This window comes from Mesoplodon bidens (assembly GCF_964165515.1).
Source record: "Mesoplodon bidens genome assembly, chromosome: 5".
Taxonomy (NCBI): domain Eukaryota; kingdom Metazoa; phylum Chordata; class Mammalia; order Artiodactyla; family Ziphiidae; genus Mesoplodon; species Mesoplodon bidens.
Window position 1 is genome coordinate 140,538,302 of NC_138161.1, and position 20,986 is coordinate 140,559,287.

The 20,986-nt window shown below is 41.7% G+C and overlaps 1 protein-coding gene across 1 annotated transcript; it reads left to right on the forward strand.

Annotated features, from left to right (window-relative positions):
• Nucleotides 1-15,999: 15,999 nt before the first annotated feature.
• Nucleotides 16,000-17,047, forward strand: LOC308617740 (proline-rich protein 23C-like; the record flags this gene model as incomplete). The annotated part of the gene is made up of 1 exon (XM_081235080.1): nt 16,000-17,047. The coding sequence occupies exon 1, from the start codon at nt 16,259-16,261 to the stop codon at nt 17,045-17,047; it is 789 nt and encodes a 262-aa protein (XP_081091206.1). The 5' UTR covers nt 16,000-16,258.
• Between the last annotated feature and the right edge of the window lie 3,939 nt (nt 17,048-20,986).

Here is a 20,986-nt window from a genome sequence, read left to right on the forward strand (position 1 = left end):
AAAATAAGACATGGGGATGTTAATATTTGGCATAAGGAATATGGTCAAGAATACTGTAATAGTCAATACATATATTGTAATAACTTTATATGCAGACACATGGTTACTAGACTAATCATTGTGATCACTTTAATGTATGCAAATGTCAAATCACTATGTAGTACTTCTGAAACTAACATAATACTGTATGTCAACCATATTTCAATAAAACAATTTGTGGGGGGGAAACTGGGTATCCACATGCAAAACAATAAATGAAGTTGAACCCTTACCTTAAACCACATACAAAAATAAACTCAAGGGCTTCCCTGGTGGCGCAGTGGTTGAGAGTCCGCCTGCCGATGCAGGGGACGCGGGTTCGTGCCCCGGTCTGGGAAGATCCCACATGCTGCGGAGCAGCTGGGCCCGTGAGCCATGGCCGCTGAGCCTGCGCATCCGGAGCCTGTGCTCCGCAACGGGAGAGGCCACAACAGTGAGAAGCCCGCGTACCGCAAAAAAAATAAAAATAAAAAAATAAATAAAAAATAAACTCAAAATGGATCAAAGACCTAAAATAATAAAACTCTTGGATGAAAACATAAGGGAAAAGCTGCATAACATTGAATATGGCAATGATTTCTTGGATATTACACCAAATACATAGGCAACAAAGGTAAAATATGTAAACTGGGATACATCAAAATTTTAAACTCCTGTGCATCAAAGGACACAGTATATAGAGTGAAATGGCAACCTATGGAATGGGAAAAATATTTCCAAAATATCTAAATATCTGACATGTGGTTAATATCCAGAAAATATAAAGAACTACAACTCAATGGCAAAAAAATAAATAAACTGATGTTTAAAAGGGTAAAGAACTTGAATAGACATTTCTGCAAAGAAAATATACAAATGGCAGTCAAGCATATGAAAAGATGTACAACCTCACTAATAATTAGAGAAATGCAAACCAAACTGCAATGAGATGTCACTTCATACCTATTAGAGTAGTTGCTATAAAAAACAAAGAAAAGGACTTCCCTGGCAGTCCAAGGGTTAGGAGTCCATGCTCCCAGTGCAGGGGCACATGTTTGATCCCTGTTCAGGGAACTAATATCCTGCATGCTGCAATGAGTGGCCAAAAAAAACAAAACAAACAAAACAAAAAATCAAGTGTTGGCAAAGATGTGGAAAAATTGAAACCATTGTGCACCGTTGGTCAGAATGTAAAATGGTGCAGCTATTATGGAAAATAAAATGACAGTTCATCAAAAAATTGAAAATAGAACTACTATATAATGCATTTATTCCACTTCCAGTATATATCAAAAAGAATTGAAAACAGGATCTCAAAGAGATATTTGTACAGTCATACTGATAGCAACATTATTCACAATAGCCAAAAGGTAGACGCAAACCAAATGTCCATAAAGGAATGAATGGATAAACAAAATTTGGTAGATGCATACAGTGGAATATTATTCCACCTTAAAAAGGAAGGAAAATCTGATAAATCCCACATCATGGAATAATACGGAGAACATTATGTTAAGTGAAACAAGCCAGCCACAAAAGATAAATACTGTATGATTTTACTTATATTAGGTATCTAGTGTAGTCAAACTGACAGAGACAGAAAATAGAATGGTGGTTTCCAGTGGTTGGAGAGAGGAGGCAATGTGGAGTCATTGCTTAAAGGTTTGCTGAAAAGTAGCTGTTGCTAAGAGTCTATAGACTTTTAGTTTTGCAAGATGAAAAAATTAGGGAGATTGGTTATGCAACAATGCAAATATACTTAACACTACTGAGCTGTACACTTTAGTGTGATAAATTTTAAGGTATGTGTCTTTTATGTTATGTGTATCGAAAACAATTTTGTTTAAAAGACAACTAAGGAAAGGACTTCCCTCATGGCACAGTGGTTAAGAATCCGCCTGCCAATGCAGGGGACACGGGTTAGAGCCCTGGTCCGGGAAGATCCCACATGCCGCAGAGCAACTAAGCCCATGCACCACAACTACTGAGCCTGCACTCTAGACCCCATAAACCACAACTACTGAGCCCACGTGCCACAACTACTGAAGCCCATGTGCCTAGAGCCCGTGTTCCGCAACAAGAGAAGCCACCACAATGAGAAGCCCATGCAACACAACGAAGAGTAGACCCTGCTCGCCACAACTAGAGAAAGCCCGCGTGCAGCAACAAAAACCCAATGCGGACAAAAAAATAAATTAAAAAAAAAAGACAACTGAGGAATTAGGGCCAGAGCAACTCCCCAGCACCTGCAGGAGCTGTGGGGCAAGGCGCCCCTACACTGTGACTCTGATTAGGGCAATGAAAAGTCCATGAGCTCCGGGCATTAAAGGACAGGAGGTATGAGTGAAACCCCTTAGGATGAGCCTGGAAGGAAGGGCCTTCACACCAGGGCACCCACCTGTTTCTCACCACAGGACTCCCCTGCCGGGCACCAGCATCTCCTGAGATCCTGTGAGATCTGTCTTCCCAGGAAGTGTAGTCTTGGCCATAGCGCCTGATGTGATTCTGCCTTTCTCTGAGGGGTCCCTGGTGCTCTGAGCATCCCAGCCCATCCCAGCCAATCCTCTCTCAGCCCCATCACTGGCAACTTTTAAAAGAGCTGTTTTGGTAGTGATGTGAACAAAAGCTGACTGAAGTAGGTTGAGAGGTGAGTGGAGTTGAGAAAGCAGGAAGAGACAAAACTTGTACTAACTCCAGCCTCCGTGAATGAAGTCCGAGAGGCATTTTGACTTGAACTGAATTACACCACTGGCTTTACTGGTTCTCCAGCTTGCAGATGGCAGATTATGGGACTTCTCTGCCTCCATAACCAGGGGGCAGACAGCAGAAGCAAGAGGAGCTATGACCCAGCAGCCTGCAGAAAGAAGACCACAAACACAGTAAGTTAGACAAAATGAGATGACACAAATATGTTGCCCATGAAGGAGCAAGGTAAAAACCCACAAGACCAAATAAATGAAGAGGAAATAGGAAATCTACCTGAAAAAGAATTCAGAGTGATGACAGTAAACACGATCCAAGATCTTGAAAATAAAATGGAGGCATGGATCGAGAAGGTACAAAAACTGTTTAACAAGGACCTAAAAGAACGAAAGAACAAGTGAACAGTGATGAACAACACAATAACTGACATGAAACACACGCCGGAAGGAATTGATTGAAGCAGAACAGGTGAGTGAGCTGGAAGGCAGAATGGTGGGAATAACTGCAGAATAAAGAGCAGAAGGGAGACAAAAGAATGAAAAGAAATGAGGACGGTCTCAGACACCTCTGCGACAACATTACACACACCAGCAGTCGAATTATAGGGGTCCCAGAAGGAGAAAAGGGAAAGGGCCAGAGGAAATCGTTGAAGAGATCATAGTCGAAAACTTCCCTAACATGGGAAAGGAGATAATCACCCAAGTCTAGGAAGCACAGAGCGTCCCACACAGGATAAACCCAAGGAGAAACATACCGAGACACAGATCAATCGAACTAACAAAAAATTAAATGCAAAGAAAACATATTAAAAGCAGCAAGGGAGAATCAACAAATAACACACAAGGGAATCCCCACAAGGTTATCAACTGATTTTTTCGCAGAAACTCTGCAGGTCAGAAGGGAATGGGATGATATATTTAAAGTCGTGAAAGGGAATAAGCTACAACCAAAATTACTCTGCCCAGCAAAGATCTCATTCAGGTTTGACAGCAAAATCAAAAGCTTTAAAGACAAACAAAAGCTAAGAGAATGCAGCACCACAAAAACAGCTTTACAACAAATGCTAAAGGAACTTCTCTAGGTGGGAAACACAAGAGAAGAAAAAGACCCACAAAAACAAACCCAGAACAATTTTAAAAATGGTAATAAGAACATACATATTGACAGTGACCTTAAATGTAAATGTATTAAGTACTCCAACCAAAAGACATAGACTGGCTGAATAGATACAAAAACAAGACCAGTATATATCCTGTATAAAGAGACCCACTTCAGGGACTTCCCTGGTGACACAGTGGTTTAGAATACACCTGCCAGTGCAGGGGACATGGGTTCAATCCCTGGTCCGGGAAGATCCCACATACCGTGGAACAACTAAGACCACATGCCACAATTACTGAGCCTGCACTCCACAGCCCATGAGCCACAACTACTGAGCCTGCGTGCCACAACTACTTTAGTCTGCACACCTAGAGCGCATGCCCCACAACAAGAGAATCCACTGCAATGAGAACTCCCCACACCGCAACGAAGAGTAGCACCCACTCACTACAACTAGAGAAAGCCCACGCACAGCAATGAAGACCCAATGAAGCCAAAAATATATAAACAAATAAATTTTTTTTAAAATAAAGAGATCCACTTCAGACCTAGAGACACATACAGACTGAAAGTGAGGGAATGGAAAAAGATACTCCATGCAAATGGAAATAAAAAGAAAGCTGGAGTAGCAATACTCATATCAGAGAAGACGGACTTTAAAATAAAGACTATTACAAGAGAAAAGGAAGGACACTACATAATGATCAAGGGATCAATCCAAGAAGAAGATATGACAATTGTAAATATTTATGCACCCAACATAGGAGCACCTCAATACATAAAGCAAATGCTAACAGCCATAAAAGGGGAAATGAACAGTAACACAATAAGAGTGGGGTTCATTAATACTCCGCTTACATCAACACACAGATCATCAACATGGAAAATTAATAAGGAAACACAAGCCATAAATGACACATTATAACAGATAGACTTAATTGATATTTATAGGACATTCCATCCGAAGGCAGCAGAATACACTTTCTTCTCAAGTGCACAAGGAACTTTCTCCAGGATAGATCACATCTTGGGTCACAAATCAAGCCACAGTAAATTTTAGAAAATCGAAATCGTATCAAGCATCTTTTCAACCACAATGCTATGAGATTAGAAATCAATTACAGGAAAAACTGTAAAAAACACAAACACATGGAGGCCAAACAATATGTCATTACATGACCAATGGATCACTGAGGAAGTCAAAGAGGAAATGAAAAAACACCTAGAAACAAATGACAAGGAAAACACAATGACCCAAAATCTATGGGATACAGCAAAAGCAGTTCAAAGAGGGAAGTTTATAGCAATACAATCCCACCTGAGGAAACAAGAAAAATCTCAAGTAAAGAACTTAACCTTAAGTTAAAAAAACCAAAGAAAGGAAAACAAACAAAACCCAAAGTTAATAGAAGGAAAGAAATCATAAAGATCAGAGCAGAAATAAATGAAATAGAAATGAAGAAAACAATAGCAAAGATGAATGAAACTAAAAGGTGGTACTTTGACAAGATAAACAAAATGGATAAACCTTTAGCCAGACTCACCAAGAAAAAAGGGGTGAGGATTCAAAGCGATAAAATTAGAAATGAAAAAGGAGACGTAACAACTGACACTGCAGAAATACAAAGGATCATGACAGATTACTGAAAGAAACTATATGCCCTAAAAATGGATAAGCTGGAAGAAACGGACAAATTCTTCGAAAGGTACAACCTTGCAAGACTAACCAGGAGGAAATATAAAACATGAAAAGACCAGTCACAAGGAATGAAATTGAAATTGTGATCAAAAATCTTCCGACAAATGAAAGTCCAGGATCAGGTGGCTTCACAGGCAAATTCTATCAAACATTTAGAGAAGAGCTAACACCTATCATTCTCAAACTCACCCAAAAAATTTCAGAGGACGGAACACTCCCAAGCTCATTCTACGAGGCCTCCATCACCCTGATACCAAAACCAGACAAAGATGTCACACACAGAAAAGAAAATTACGGGCCAATATCACTGATGAACATAGATGTAAAAATCCTCAACAAAAGACTAGCAAACAGAATCCAACAACACATTAAAAGGATCATACACCATGATCAAGTGGGATTTATCCCACAGATGCAAGAATTCTTCAATATACGAAAATCAAAAATTGTGACACACCATATTAACAAACTGAAGAATAAAAACCATATGATCATCTCAATAGACAAAATTTGACAAAATTCAACACACATTTACGATAAAAACTCTCCAGAAAGGGGGCATAGAGGGAACCTACCTCAACATAATATAGACTGTATAATACAAACTCACAGAAAACATTATTCTCAATGATGGAAAAGTGAAAGCACTTCCTCTAAGATCAGGAACAGGGCAAGGAAGCCCACTCTCGCCACTTTTATTCAACATAATTTTGGAAGTCCTAGCCACAGCAATCAGAGAAGAAATAAAAGGAATCCAAATTGGAAAAGAAGTAAAACTGCCACTGCTTGCAGATGACATGATACTGTACATAGAAAATCCTAAAGATGCCACCAGAATACTACTAGAGAACTTCCCTGGTGGCACAGTGGTTAAGAATCCGTCTGCCAACGCAGGGGACATGGGTTTGAGCCTTGGTCTGGGAAGATGCTGCAGAGCAACTAAGCCTGTGTACCACAACTACTGAGCATGCGCTCTAGAGCCTGCAAGCCACAACTACTGAAGCCCACACATCACAACTACTGAAGCCTATGTTCCTAGAGCCCGTGCTCCACAACAACAGAAGCCACCATGATGAGAAGCCTGCACACTGCAAGGAAGAGTAGCCCCAGCTCTCCACAACTAGAGAAAGCCCGCATGCAGCAACGAAGACCCAACACAGCCAAAAATAAAACAAATTAAATAAATAAATTTATTTAAAAGAAAAGAATACTACTAGAGCTAATCAATGAACTTGGTAAAGTTTCAGGATACAAAATTAATACACAGAAATCTCTTGCATTCCTATACTCTAACAATGAAAGATCCGAAACAGATCCCATTTACCATTGCAACAAAAAGAAAAAATTCCTAGGAATAAACCTAACTAAGAAGGCAAAAACCTGTACTCGGAAAACTGCAAGATACTGCTTAAAGAGATCAAAGACAACACAAACAGATGGAGAGATATACCATGTTCTTAGACTGGAAGAATCAATATTGTGAAAATGACTATATTACCCAAAGCAATCTACAGATTCAAGGCAATTTCTATCAAATTACCAATGGCATTTTTCACAAAACCAGAACAAAAGATGTTACAATTTGTGTGGAAAAACCAAAGACCATGAATAGCCAAAGCAATCTTGAGAAAGAAAAACGGAGTTGGAGGAATCAGGCTTCCTGACTTCACAGTATACTACAAAGCTACAGTAATCAAGACAATATGAGCAACCAAGACTGTGCGCCACACTACTGAGCCTGTGCTCTATAGCCAATGAGCCACAACTATTGAGACGATGTGCCACAACTACTGAAGCCCAGGCACCTAGAGCCCATGCTCTGTAACAAGAGAAGTCTCCACAGTGAGAAGCCTTAAGCACCACAATGAAGAGTAGTCCCTGCTTGCAACTACACGAAGGCCATGTGCACCAACAAAGACCCAACGCAGCCAAAAATAAACAATTTTTTTAAAACACAGTATGGTACTGGCACAAAAACAGAAATATCAATCAATGCAACAGGATAGAGAGCAGAGAGATAAACCCACACAGCTCTGGTCACCTAATATATGACAAAGGAGGCAAGAATATACAATGGAGAAAAGACAGTCTCTTTAATAAGTGGTGCTGTAAAAACTCAACAGCTACATGTAAAAGAATGAAATTAGAACACTCCCTAACACAATACACAAAAATAAACTCAAAATCGATTAAAGACCTAAATGTAAGGCCAGACACTGTAAAACTCTTAGAGGAAAACATAGGCAGAACACTCTATGACATAAATCACAGCAAGAGCCTTTTTGACCCACCTCCTAGAGAAATGGAAATAAAAACAAAAATAAACAAATGGGACCTAATGAAACTTCAGAGCTTTTGCACAGCAAAGGAAACCATAAACAAGACCAAAAGACAACCCTCGGAATGGGACAAAATATTTCCAAATGAAGCAACTGACAAAGGATTAATCTCCAAAATTTATAAGCAGCTCATGCAGCTCAATAGCAAACAAACAAACAACCCAATCCAAAAATGGGCAGAAGACCTAAATAGACATTTCTCCAAAGAAGATATACAGACTCCCAACAAACACATGAAAGAATGCTCAACATCACTAATCATTAGAGAAATGCAACTCAAAACTACAATGAGGTATCACCTCACACCAGTCAGAATGGCCATCATCAAAAAAATCTGCAAACAATAAATGCTAAAGAGGGTGTGGAGAAAAGGGAACCCTCTTACACTGTCGGTGGGAATGTAAATTGGTACAGCCACTATGGAGAACAGTATGGAGGTTCCTTAAAAAACTACAAATAGAACTACCATATGACCCAGCAATCCCACTACTGGGCATATACCCTGAGAAAACCATAATTCAGAAAGAGTCATGTACCAAAATGTTCATTGCAGCTCTATTCACAATAGCCCGGAGCTGGAAACAACCTAAGTGTCCATCATTGGATGAATGGATAAAGAAGATGTGGCACATATATACAATGGAATATTACTCAGCCCTAAAAAGAAACGAAATTGAGCTATTTGTAATGAGGTGGATGGACCTAGAGTCTGTCATACAGAGTGAAGTCAGTCAGAAAGAGAAAGACAAATACCGTATGCTAACACATAGATATGGAATTTAAGGGAAAAAAATGTCATGAAGAACCTGGGGGTAAGACAGGAATAAAGACACAGACCTACTAGAGAACGGACTTGAGGATATGGGGAGGGGCAAGGGTAAGCTCTGACAAAGCGAGAGAGAGGCATGGACATATATACACTACCAAATGTAAAACAGATAGCTACTGGGAAGCAGCCACATAGCACAGGGAGATCAGCTCAGTGCTTTGTGACCACCTAGAAGGGTGGGATAGGGAGGGTGGGAGGGAGGGAGACGCAAGGGGGAAGAGATATGGGAACATATGTATATGTATAACTGATTCACTTTGTTATAAGGCAGAAACTAACACACCATTGTAAAGCGATTATACTCCAATAAAGATGTAAAAAAAAAAAGTTTATACAACTCTCCTCAATACTCTGTAATAACGTATATGGGAACAGAATCTAAAAAACAGTGGATATATGTATAACTGATTCACTTTGCTGTACACCTGAAACTAACACAACATTGTAAATCAACTACACTCCAATAAAAATCAATTAACAAAAATGGGCAGAAGAGGTGAACAGACATTTTTCCAAAGAAGACATAACAGTCGGGCAACAGGCACATGAAAAGATGCTCAACATCACTAACCGTCAGAGAAATACAAATCAAACCACCATGAGATACCACCTCACACCTGTAAGAACACCTAACATCAAAACGACCACAAATAACAAATGTTGGCTAGGTTGTGAAATAAAGGGGACCCCCGTACACTGCTGGTGGGAATGTGAATTGGTGCAGCCACTGTGGAAAACAGTGTGGAGGTTCCTCAAAAAACTAAATAGAATTACCATATGATACAGCAATTCCACTCCTGGATATACATCCAAAGAAAACAAAAACACTACTTTGAAAAGATACATGCAGCTGAATGTTCATGGCAGCATTATTTATGACAGCCAAAATATGGAAACAACCTAAGTGTCCATCAACAGATGAACAGCTAAAGAAGATGTGATGTGATACATATATGCATGTGTGTGTCTGTGTGTATGTATATACTCAGCCATAGAAAAAGAGTGAAATTGTGTCATTTACAACAACATGGATAGACTTGTAGGGTATTATGCATAGTGAAATAAGTCAGACAGAGAAAGACAAATACTGTTATGTTATCACTTAAACATGGAATCCAGAAAATAAAACAAACTAGTGGATATAACAAAAAAGAAACAGATTCACAGATATAGAGAACAAACTCGTGGTTACAAGTGGGGAGAGGCAAGATGGGGTAAGAGATGAAGAGGTATAAACTACTATGTTTAAAGTAATTAAGCTACAAGGATATATTGTACAACACAGGGAATACAGCCAATATTTATTTTTTGGCCGTACCCTGCAGCACACGGGGATCTTAGTTCCCTGAACAGGGACTGAACCCGGGCCCCCTGCAGTGGAAGCATGGAGTCTTAACCACTGGGCCGCCAGGCAAGGGTCCATAGCCAATATTTTATAATAACTATAAATGGAGTATAATCTTTAGGAATTGTTCATCATTATCTTGTACACCTGAAACGTAACACTGTAACTCCATTATACCTCAATTTTTAAAAAACTAAAAAAAACCCGACAATGACATATCACTTCATACCTGTTAGAATGGCTTTTATCAAAAGGCAAGAAATTAAAAGTGTTGGCGAGTACGTGGAGAAAAGTGAGCCCTCCTGCGGTGTCGGTGGGAATGTAAACTGGCACAGCCACTATGGAGAACGGTGCGAAGATTCCTTAGAAATGCAGGAATAGAACTACCATATGATCCAGCTATCCCACTTCTGAGTATTTATCCAAAGTATATGAAAACACTAACAACTTGAAAACACTTATGCACCCCCATGTTCATTGCAGCATTATTTACAATAGTCAAGGTATAGCAACAACCGCAGTGCCCATCAACCAATAAATGAATAAAGAAGATGTGAAACACAATATATACAATATAGATACAGCCATAGAAAACAAATAAGATCTGGCCATTTGCCACAGCATGGATGGACACTGAGAGTATTACGCTAAGTGAAAGAAGTCAGCTAGAGAAAGCCAAATACCATATGATTTCACATAGATATGGAATTAAAAAAAAAACATACGAAGTAAATGAACAAACCACACCAAACAAAAACAAACATGTAGATACAGAGAACAGAGTAGTGGCTACCAGAGGGGAAAGGGTGAAATGGATAAAGAGGATCAACTCTGTGGTGACTATGCAAACTAAATCTTTGTTGGTGAGCATGCTGTAGTGTGTACAGAAGTAGAAATATAATGTTGTCCACATGAAACTTATATAATGTTATAAACAAATGTTACCTCAATAAATAATAATTTTTAAAAAAGATATACATATAGCAATGATTAAAATGACTATTCGTGGAATTTAAGCTCCAGTTATGGAGGGAAGTGAAGAACTGGTAGTTTAAGTTTCACTGAAAAGATGAATTTTTCCAGAAGGGCATAAGCATTGATGGAGTTTGGATATGTAAAGGGCTAAGCTAGAAAGTTAGGAGGTAGCCACTCCTCTGAGAATAAATCTTTTAAATTGTGATTACAGAGGGGGTCACAATTTGGAGTAATTGTTACTGAGCCACGTTCATTTGCCTCACACACAGAAAGCCCAACTCTGAGATAGAGAGGTTTGCAGCAGAGAAAGGGTTTATTCACAAGGCAGTCAAGCAAGGAGAAAGGAGAACAAATCTCAGATCCATCTCCCCAAAGGCCAGGGGCTAGGGATATTTACTGGATAAAGAATTAGGGTGGCCTGAGGTGCAGGGAGTGGGGGGAAAGGTGACTGGAAATGAGAAAAAGATCGGGTCGGTACTTCCCTGGTGGCACAGTGGTTAAGAATCCGCCTACCAAAAAAAAAAAAAAAAAAAGAATCCGCCTACCAATGCAGGGGACATGGGTTCGAGCCCTGGTCTGGGAAGATCTCACATGCCTCGGAGCAACTAAGCCCTTGAGCCACAAGTACTGAGCCTGCACTCTAGAGCCTGCGTGCCACAACTACTGAGCCCGTGTGCCACAACTGCTGAAGCCCACGCTCCTAGTGTCCGTGTTCCACAACAAGAGAAGCCACCACAATGAGAGGCCTGCACACTGCAACGAAGAGAAGCCCCCGCTCACTGCAAATAGAGAAAGCCCGCATGCAGCAACGAAGACCCAACGCAGCCAAAAATAAATAAATTAAATAAATAAGTAAATTTTTTTAAAAAGATGTATCGTTATTCTCGGCACGTGCAACTAAGCTACGTGCTTCTTCAGAGGATGCATGTTCAGAAAACGGCGACATTAGCATATTCTTAGGGTGGAGGTTTTGGCCCTCTGACATCAAATGGCCACCGATCAGACACTCTCGCATGCCCGAGGGGAGAGGCGGTTGTCCCAGCCAGTCTTAACCAGCTGAAGTTCAAACTGGACAACTGACTCCAAGTTCCAAAAAAACAACTCAGGCAAACATCTTAAGACTCTTACATCAGAGGTACTTATCTATAGGGGCCGTGAAGAGGCCTTGTAGCTTACTCTTTAGGCTACATCATGCTTGGGGGATATGCAAGTTTTTGTAAAAACAGTTAAAGTGAGCTTGACCAGCGAAGGCAGTTTACAGTTTACTATTTACTAATTAAGTTATAGTCTAATGGATGTAACTGATGACTACCATATAAGTTTCATAATGACAAGGTAAAGAGTATGAGTCAATGAGGTAGGAGGGAGGACAAAATTACTGAAGAGGAAGAGAACTGAGAAGCCAAGATGTGGGGGGAGGAGGGATCCATGACAATATTAAACTCACCACAAACTACAGCAGATGTGCAATGAGTGAGAATTACAGTGAATCAAGTGCGAAAGTCTTCAAAGACTGTGATAGAGACATTTGCTACACATACATTTGATAAGTGACTGGTAGTAGTATGACTGAACCCCAATGTCTTTAAACAATATTTTGTTTATTTACAGAATGTGGTAATACTATGAAGGCCATAGAGAGAGGGATGAGATAGAGAGTAAGTGAAGAAACCATTCCAAACAAAATGGTCAGAAATGCCCTTTTCAGGAAAGTGCCCTCAGAGTTGGTCTTTGAAGAACGAACCAGCACTGCAAAAAGTTGGAGGAAAAGTTGAAACCTAATTTTTTTAAGTAAAAAAAAAAACAAGAAGATGGGAATATTTCAAAGAATTAAATATAATATTGGCTAATAAGCATGTGAAAAAAATGATCCACCTTGACTGGCAATCAGAAATGCAAAATGAAAACACAATGATATAGCATTTTACTACACCAGGTTGGAAAACAGTTAAGAGTCTATCAATAAGAAATGTTTACAAGGATGTAATGAAATGGAAACATACTCCGCTCACAGGAGTTTAAACTGTGAAAAATATTTTGGGGGAAAAAAAGAGGAAGGCGTTACCTATTAACATTTTTTTAATCTTTTTTTATAATTTTTAAATTTATTTATTTGTTTGTTTATTTATTTACCTATTTATTTATTTTTGGCTGTGTCTGGTCTTCGGTGCTGCATGCTGGCTTTTCTCTAGTTGAGGCCAGCAGGGGCTACTCTTGGTTGCAGTGCGCGGGCTTCTCATTGCAGTGGCTTCTCTTGTTGCAGAGCACAGGCTCTAGGCACAAGGGCTTCAGTAGTTGTGGCGCATGGGTTTTGCTGCTCTGCAGCATGTGGGGTCTTCCCAGATCAGGGATCAAACCCATGTCCCCTGCATTGGCAGGCAGATTCTTTTTTTTTTTTTTTCATATTCCATATATACAATGGAATATTAAATATTCCTTTAATATTCCATTGTATATATGTGCCACATCTTCTTTTTTTTTATTTTTTGCTTTATAACAAATTTAATCAGTTATACATATACATATGTTCCCATATCCCCTCTCTTTTGCGTCTCCCTCCCACCCTCCCTATCCCACCCCTCCAGGCGGTCACAAAGCACCGAGCTGATCTCCCTGTGCTATGCGGCTGCTTCCCACTAGCTATCTACCTTACGTTTGGTAGTGTATATATGTCCATGCCGCTCTTTCACTTTGTCACAGCTTACCCTTCCCCCTCCCCATATCCTCAAGTCCATTCTCTAGTAGGTCTGTATCTTTATTCCTGTCTTACCCCTATGCTCTTCATGACATTTTTTTTTCTTAAATTCCATATCTATGTGTTAGCATACAGTATTTGTCTTTCTCTTTCTGACTTACTTCACTCTGTATGACAGACTCTAGGTCTATCCACCTCATTACAAATAGCTCAATTTCATTTCTTTTTATGGCTGAGTAATATTCCATTGTATATATGTGCCACATCTTCTTTATCCATTCATCCGATGATGGACACTTAGGTTGTTTCCATCTCCGGGCTATTGTAAATAGGGCTGCTATGAACATTTTGGTACATGTCTCTTTTTGAATTATGGTTTTCTCAGGGTATATGCCCAGTAGTGGGATTGCTGGGTCATATGGTAGTTCTATTTGTAGTTTTTTAAGGAACCTCCATACCGTTCTCCATAGCGGCTGTACCAATTCACATTCCCACCAGCAGTGCAAGAGTGTTCCCTTTTTTCCACACCCTCTCCAGCATTTATTGTTTCTAGATTTTTTGATGATGGCCATTCTGACTGGTGTGAGATGATATCTCATTGTAGTTTTGATTTGCATTTCTCTAATGAGTAAAGATGTTGAGCATCCTTTCATGTGTTTGTTGGCAGTCTGTATATCTTCTGTGGAGAAATGTCTATTTAGGTCTTCTGGCAAGCAGATTCTTAACCACTGCGTTACCAGGGAAGTCCCTACCTATTAACTTGAAAAGACACACACAGGACCAATTAGAGTAATTCACTCTTAGGTGTATGCAATAAATGTATGAGTTAAGAGTTCATGATTTAAAACCAGAGAAGTCTGCATTGGATGCCTATATCTAACACAAACTTGGTACATATTTAATTTTTGAAACCTCACTTGACCACTCCGAGCTTCAGGTGTTGTGAAAAGTAAAAAAAGATCATTTTTTTTTTCAAAGAGGGCAGGAAGACACTTTTGCAGGTCATAGATAACTTTTATGGTTTTGATTGTGGTGATAGTTTCACGAGTGTATTCTTATCTACAAACTCAAGTTGTTTACATTAAATGTGTACAGCTTTTAGTACATACCTTAACTACTGTGCCACCAGGGTCCTGGTGGCGCAGTAGTTAAGAATCCGCATGCCGGGTTCGAGCCCTGGTCCAGGAAGATCCCACATGCCGTGGAGCAAATAAGCCCATGTGCCGCAACTACTGAGCCTGCACTCTAGAGCCCAAGAGCCACGACTACTGAGCCTGCGTCCCACAACTACAGAAGCCCGTGTGCCTAGAGCCCGTGCTCCGCAACAAACAGAAGCCACCGCAACGAGAAGCCTGTGCACCGCAGCGAAGACTAGCCCCCGCTCGCTGCAACTAGAGAAAGCCCGCACGCAGCAACAAAGACCCAACGCAGCCAAAAGTACATAAAAATAAAAATTTTTTTCAAAACAAAGATCAGGGCTTCCCAGGTGGCACAGTGGTTGAGGGTCCGCCTGCCGACGCAGGGGACACGGGTTCGTGTCCCGGTCCGGGAAGATCCCGCATGCCGCGGAGGGGCTGGGCCCGTGAGCCATGGCCGCTGAGCCAGCGCGTCTGGAGCCTGTGCTCCGCAACGGGAGAGGCCACAACAGTGAGAGGCCCGCGTACCGCAAACTAAATTAATTAATTAATTAATTAATTTAATTTAATAAATGAAGATCATTTTTTAAACCTCAGTAGAATGGTTGACATATAATAAATACTGAATAAAACAATTTAATTATACTAAGATTGTTTTAATTTTATAACAGCTTTTATCTTCAGGAAGGAACTGCCACAAATATTTGACTATTAAGACAGAGCTTTACCTAAACATATATGAGTATTTTCCATTTACTCCTGAAATGAAAGCACAAGTATTAAAGGAATTTCATGGAACGTTTAGATAGGTCCGTTTTATGTTGCCGGGGGGGGGTCTATTTGAGTGGTTTTTTTCTCTAGAATGCCTGAAATCAAAGGAAAATATTAACCTTAAAGGTGACTAATATTTAAAGTTCCATTTTCGGTGTATCTTTTTTTCTCTAAAAATGAAGTACACGAGTATTCTGGCCCCTGGAGAACTTTAACAGTAGCTTTCTACCAACCACAGCCCCGGCTATTGGGCAGCACAGATACCGCGAGGTCTACGGGGCGGAGCCTTGGAGGGGGCGGGGCTTCGCGTGACATTTTGCGACTAGGATTTCACTGGCTTCACCTGCAACATCGTTCGCTGTCTGTTGCGTAGACGAATCGGCGTGACGAGCTGAAGATTCGAAGGCGCCAGGCCCAGCCCCGCGCCAGACGCCGTTCCCCTAGAAACCTGAACTGCAGGACCAACTGCAGGAGGCGGCCCCGGAGCTCCGAGGACTCGTCCCGTATCGCGCCGTCCTGCCGTCCCCGCATCGCGCCGCCCCGCTCCGGCTTGCCTCAGCCGTCGTCGAAACCCGTCACAGCGTGCAGGATCGAGCGCCTCCTCGCCCTCTGCCAGGCCCCGGGGGCGCCGTCCGTCGGTCGAGGTCATGGGCAAACGGCCCCGCAGGCCCAGTGCCTACCCTGCGGACTGGGGGGGACCGCAGACCGAAGGACCCGGCCCCGCCAAGCGCCGCCGAACGGAGGAGCCCGAGAACCCCGAGTCCGAGTCCGAGTCCGAGGCGGCGCCCAGCCTGGACAACCTGACGGGACCTCCGGCCGCGGACACGCTCACTTCCGTAGTGGTCCTGCCCGCCGGCTGTGCCCTGCACCTGCCCCTAGATGACGTCGACGTGCTGCTGGAGCCCAAGCCCACGTCCGTGCTGCAAGTGTCTCTCGGAGATCACATCCTCATGCTGGTCCCCGAGGCCCTCCTGGGCTGGGGCGTGGAAGGCCCGTGGGGACAGGGCCTGCAACGGGCCGCTTTCCTGAGCGCTCCAGGGGAGTACATGGCCCTGGAGCCGGGATTCTTTTGCGCAGCCGTCCCAGAGATGGCCTGCCAAGAAGAGGCCAACCAGGAGGAAGCAGACGCCGAGCTCCTGCCGCCTGGGATGGAGGCTGAAGCCGGCTCCGTCGCTGAGCTCCGCAGCCCCACCGCAAGGGTGTCGGGACCCAGCGCGCAGGGCTTTGTCCCAGAGCCCCGTCCTCGGGCGCCCAATCCCAGTCCAGAGAAACGCTCTCCTCACCACGACGACAACCTGCACTTGCACCTTCGGGAGCTCTCCCTCGACTCACCACTCCAACCTCTACCTCCCTCTCCGAGTCCGGGTCCTCACGAGTGCCCCCAACGCCCTTACGGTCCTAAGCGCGAGGCCCAGAGATGTCTGTTCCCGGAATGAACTCCACCCCGGTGTACACACACACACACACACACACGCGCGCGCGCGCGCGCACACACACACACACACACACACACATATTCTGGCTACCATCCTGGAGGCCCAATGGATTTCCCGGCGTCTTTTACACTGAATGTCCTACAACCTGGAAATTAAGCATCTCGCGTGGGCCAACAACTCCTTTTTCCCTCCAGACTGGCTATAGTAGCAGGAGAAGACGTCAGGAAAAGAAAGCAGACTCTAGACCTCATCTTTGAAATGGAAAATCTGCCCAGGGATACCGGACAATGTGTGTTCAGACGTCTGGACTTCTTTACAACATCATTCTCAGGCCTATCCATTCCCGCTCGTTTGCATTGGTTATTTTCTCTCAAATTCTTCTCTCTCCAGCACCATACCCTATTGCTACCCTATTTCTCCCCAAACCAATAAATAACTGGATTTCTCATGTTATATGTCTTCCCATGCATTTATGAAGATTTTTAGCCATGGCTTTTCTCTTCCTTGGTGTTTTGAGCTGCTCTCCTGGAAAGCTGCAAAATAGTATGATGGTTACTATACATAATTAATTGTATGATGTTTGTTCATAGCTTCCTCTTAACCTGAGGAAGTTCTCTTCCAGTCAAGTTCACTTTTCATTATGAATAAATGCTGGATTTTATCAGATGTTTTCAGCATGTATTAGGATATGCATTTCCTTTTTAAATCTCTTCCTCCGGTTATGTTGACTCAGAGACTGATGTAAAATGTTTGCATTCCTGCTATTCCACATTATTCATACCTTTTAAATTCTACCCCGAGTTTTTTCTTTTGTAAATCAAACCTCTAACTTTTAAAACATTAATTTAGGGGCCTCCCTGGTGGCGCAGTGGTTAAGAATCTGCCTGCTAATGCAGGGGACATGGGTGCGAGCCCTGGTCTGGGAAGATCCCACATGCCGTGGAGCAACTAAGCCCATGAGCCACAGCTGAAGCCCACGCACCTACAGCCCATGCTTCGCCACCAGAGAAGCCACTGCAGTGAGAAGCCCGTGCACCTCAACGAAGAGTAGCCCCCGCTCACCGCAACTAGAGAAAGCCCGTGCGCAGCAACGAAGACTCAATGCAGCCAAAAATAAATAAATAAAAATTTTAAAAAATAAAACATTAATTAATTACCATATTTCTTTCACATTTTTATAAAAGAAATAAAATCTACAGGTAAAGCTGAAAACAAGATGGTTTCAGTTTTTTTAAACATCAATACTATTTATAGTCACCAACATGCTTTACCATTTCCTCTCTACCTTTTTATTCTTATATTCCACTCTCAAAGTCTAGCCTCAATTTTCTTCTTGCTGAAGAATATACTTTAATAGTTCTTTCCACTATACCCTATGTGTAGTAAATTATCTTGGTTTTGTAAATCTCAACGTTTTGTGTAGTACACTCTCATAGTCTTGTATATCTGAAAATTTTTATTATGTATTCATTCCTAATTCTAAAGTGTTATTTAAGTACTTTAAAGACATTACTCCATTGTTCTGCCATTTTTTATTGTTGTTGCAGGCAAGAGGTCTCTGCCAATCAAGTTGTTGTTCCTTTTATATTTGATTCAGCTGTTCATTAGCACATTTTTTAATTTTATTTTTTAATTGAAGTATAGTTGATTTACATTGTTGTGTTACTTTCTGGTGTACAGCAAAGTTATATATTTTTTCCATATTCTTTTACATGGTTATGGTTTATTACAGGATATTGAATATAGTTCCCTGTGCTATACAGTAGGACCTTGTTGTTTATCTGTTTTACACTGAATACGTAATAGTTTTATATCTGCTAATCCCAAACTCCTAATTTATCTCTCCCTCACCCTCTTTCCCCTTTGGTAAACATAAGGTTGTTTTCTATGTCTGTGAGTCTATTTCTGTTTTGTAAATAACTTCATTTGTATCATATCTTAGATTCCACATATAAGTGATATCATATGATATTTATCTTTCTTTGACTTACTTCACTTAGTATGATAATCTCTAGGTCCATCCACGTTGCTGCAAATGGCATCATTTCATTCTCATTTATGGCTGAGTAGTATTCCATTGTATAGGTATGCCACATCTTTTTATCCATTCATCTGTAGATAGACATTTAGGTTGCTTCCATGTCTTGGGTATTTTTTTTCATTTGTTCATTTATTTATTTATTTATTGGCTGTGTTGGGTCTTGTTGCTGCACGTGGGTTTTCTCTAGTTGCGGCGAGCGGGGGCTACTCTTCGTTGCAGTGCACAGGCTTCTCATTACGGTGGCTTCTCTTGTTGCAGAGCACGGGCTCTAAGGCACACGGGCTTCAGTAATTGTGGCATGTGGGCTCAGTAGCTGTGGCTCGTGGGCTCTAGGCTAATGGGCTTCAGTAGTTGTGGCACACGGGCTTATTTGCTTGGCGGCATGTGGGGTCTTCCCAGCCCAGGGCTCAAACCTGTGTCCCCCGCACTGGCAGGCAGATTCTTAACCACTGCGCCACCAAGGAAGTCACCAGTTAGCTATTTTAAATAGTGCCACTATAAACACTGGGGTGCATGTATCTTTTCAAATTAGAGTTTTCTCGGGATATTTGCGCAGGAGTGGGACTGCTGGACCATACAGCAACTCTTTTTAGTTTCTTAAGGAATCTCCGTACTGTTCTCCATAATGGCTGCACCAATTTACATTCCCTTCAACACTGTAGGAGAGTTCCCTTTTCTCCACACCCTCTCCAGCACTTATTATATGTGGACTTTTTAATGATGCTCATGCTGACCAGTGTGACGTGATACCTCATTGTAGTTTTGATTTGCATTTGTCTATTAATTAGTGATGTTGAGCATCTTTTCATGTGCTTTTTGGCCTTTTGTTTGCCTTCTTTAGAGAAATGTCTACTTAGGTCTTCTGCCCTTTATTTTTTTTTTTTTTTTTTTTTGCGGTACGCAGGCCTCTCACTGTTGTGGCCTCTCCCATTGCAGAGCACAGGCTCCGGACGCGCAGGCTCAGCGGCCATGGCTCACAGGCCCAGCCGCTCCACGGCATGTGGGATCTTCCCGGACCGGGGCACGAACCCGTGTCCCCTGCATCGGCAGGTGGACTCTCAACCACTCCGCCGCCAGGGAAGCCCTGCCCATTTTTTGATTGGGCTCTTTGTGTTTTTGTTATAGAGTTATATAACATGTTTTTATATTTTGGAAATTAAGCCCTTGTCAGTGACATCAGTTGCAAATATTTTCCCCCATCCATAGGCTGTCTTTTCATTTTGTTTATGGTTTCTTTTGCTTTGGAAAAGCTTATATGTTTGATTAGGTCCCATTTGTTTATTTTTGCTTTTATTTCTATTGCCTTGGGAGACTGACCTATGAAAACACTGCTACGATTTTTGTCAGAGAATATTTTGTCTATGTTCTCTTCTAGGAGTTTTATGGTGTCATGTCTTATATTTAAATCTTTAAGCCATTTTGAATTTATTTTTGTGTATGGTGTGAGGGACTGTTCTTTTTTTTAACATCTTTATTGAAGTATAATTGCTTTACAATGGTGTTAGTTTCTGCTTTGTGACAAAGTGAATCAGTTATATATATACATATGTTCCCATATCTCTTCCCTCTTGCGTCTCCCTCCCTCCCACCCTCCCTATCCCACCCCTCTAGGTGATCACAAAGCACCGAGCTGATCTCCCTGTGCTATGCGGCTGCTTTGCACTAGCTATCTATTTTACGTTTGGTAGTGTATGAGAGAGCGGCGAGGGACTGTTCTAATATCACTGATTTACATGCAGCTGTCCAGCTTTCCCAACATCACTTGCTGCAGAGACTGTCTTTCTCTGTTGTATATGCTTGCCTCCTTTGTCAAAGACTGACTGTAGGTGTGTGGGTTTACCTCTGGGCTCTCTATTCTGTTCCATTGATCCATATGTCTGTTTTTGTGCCAATACCAC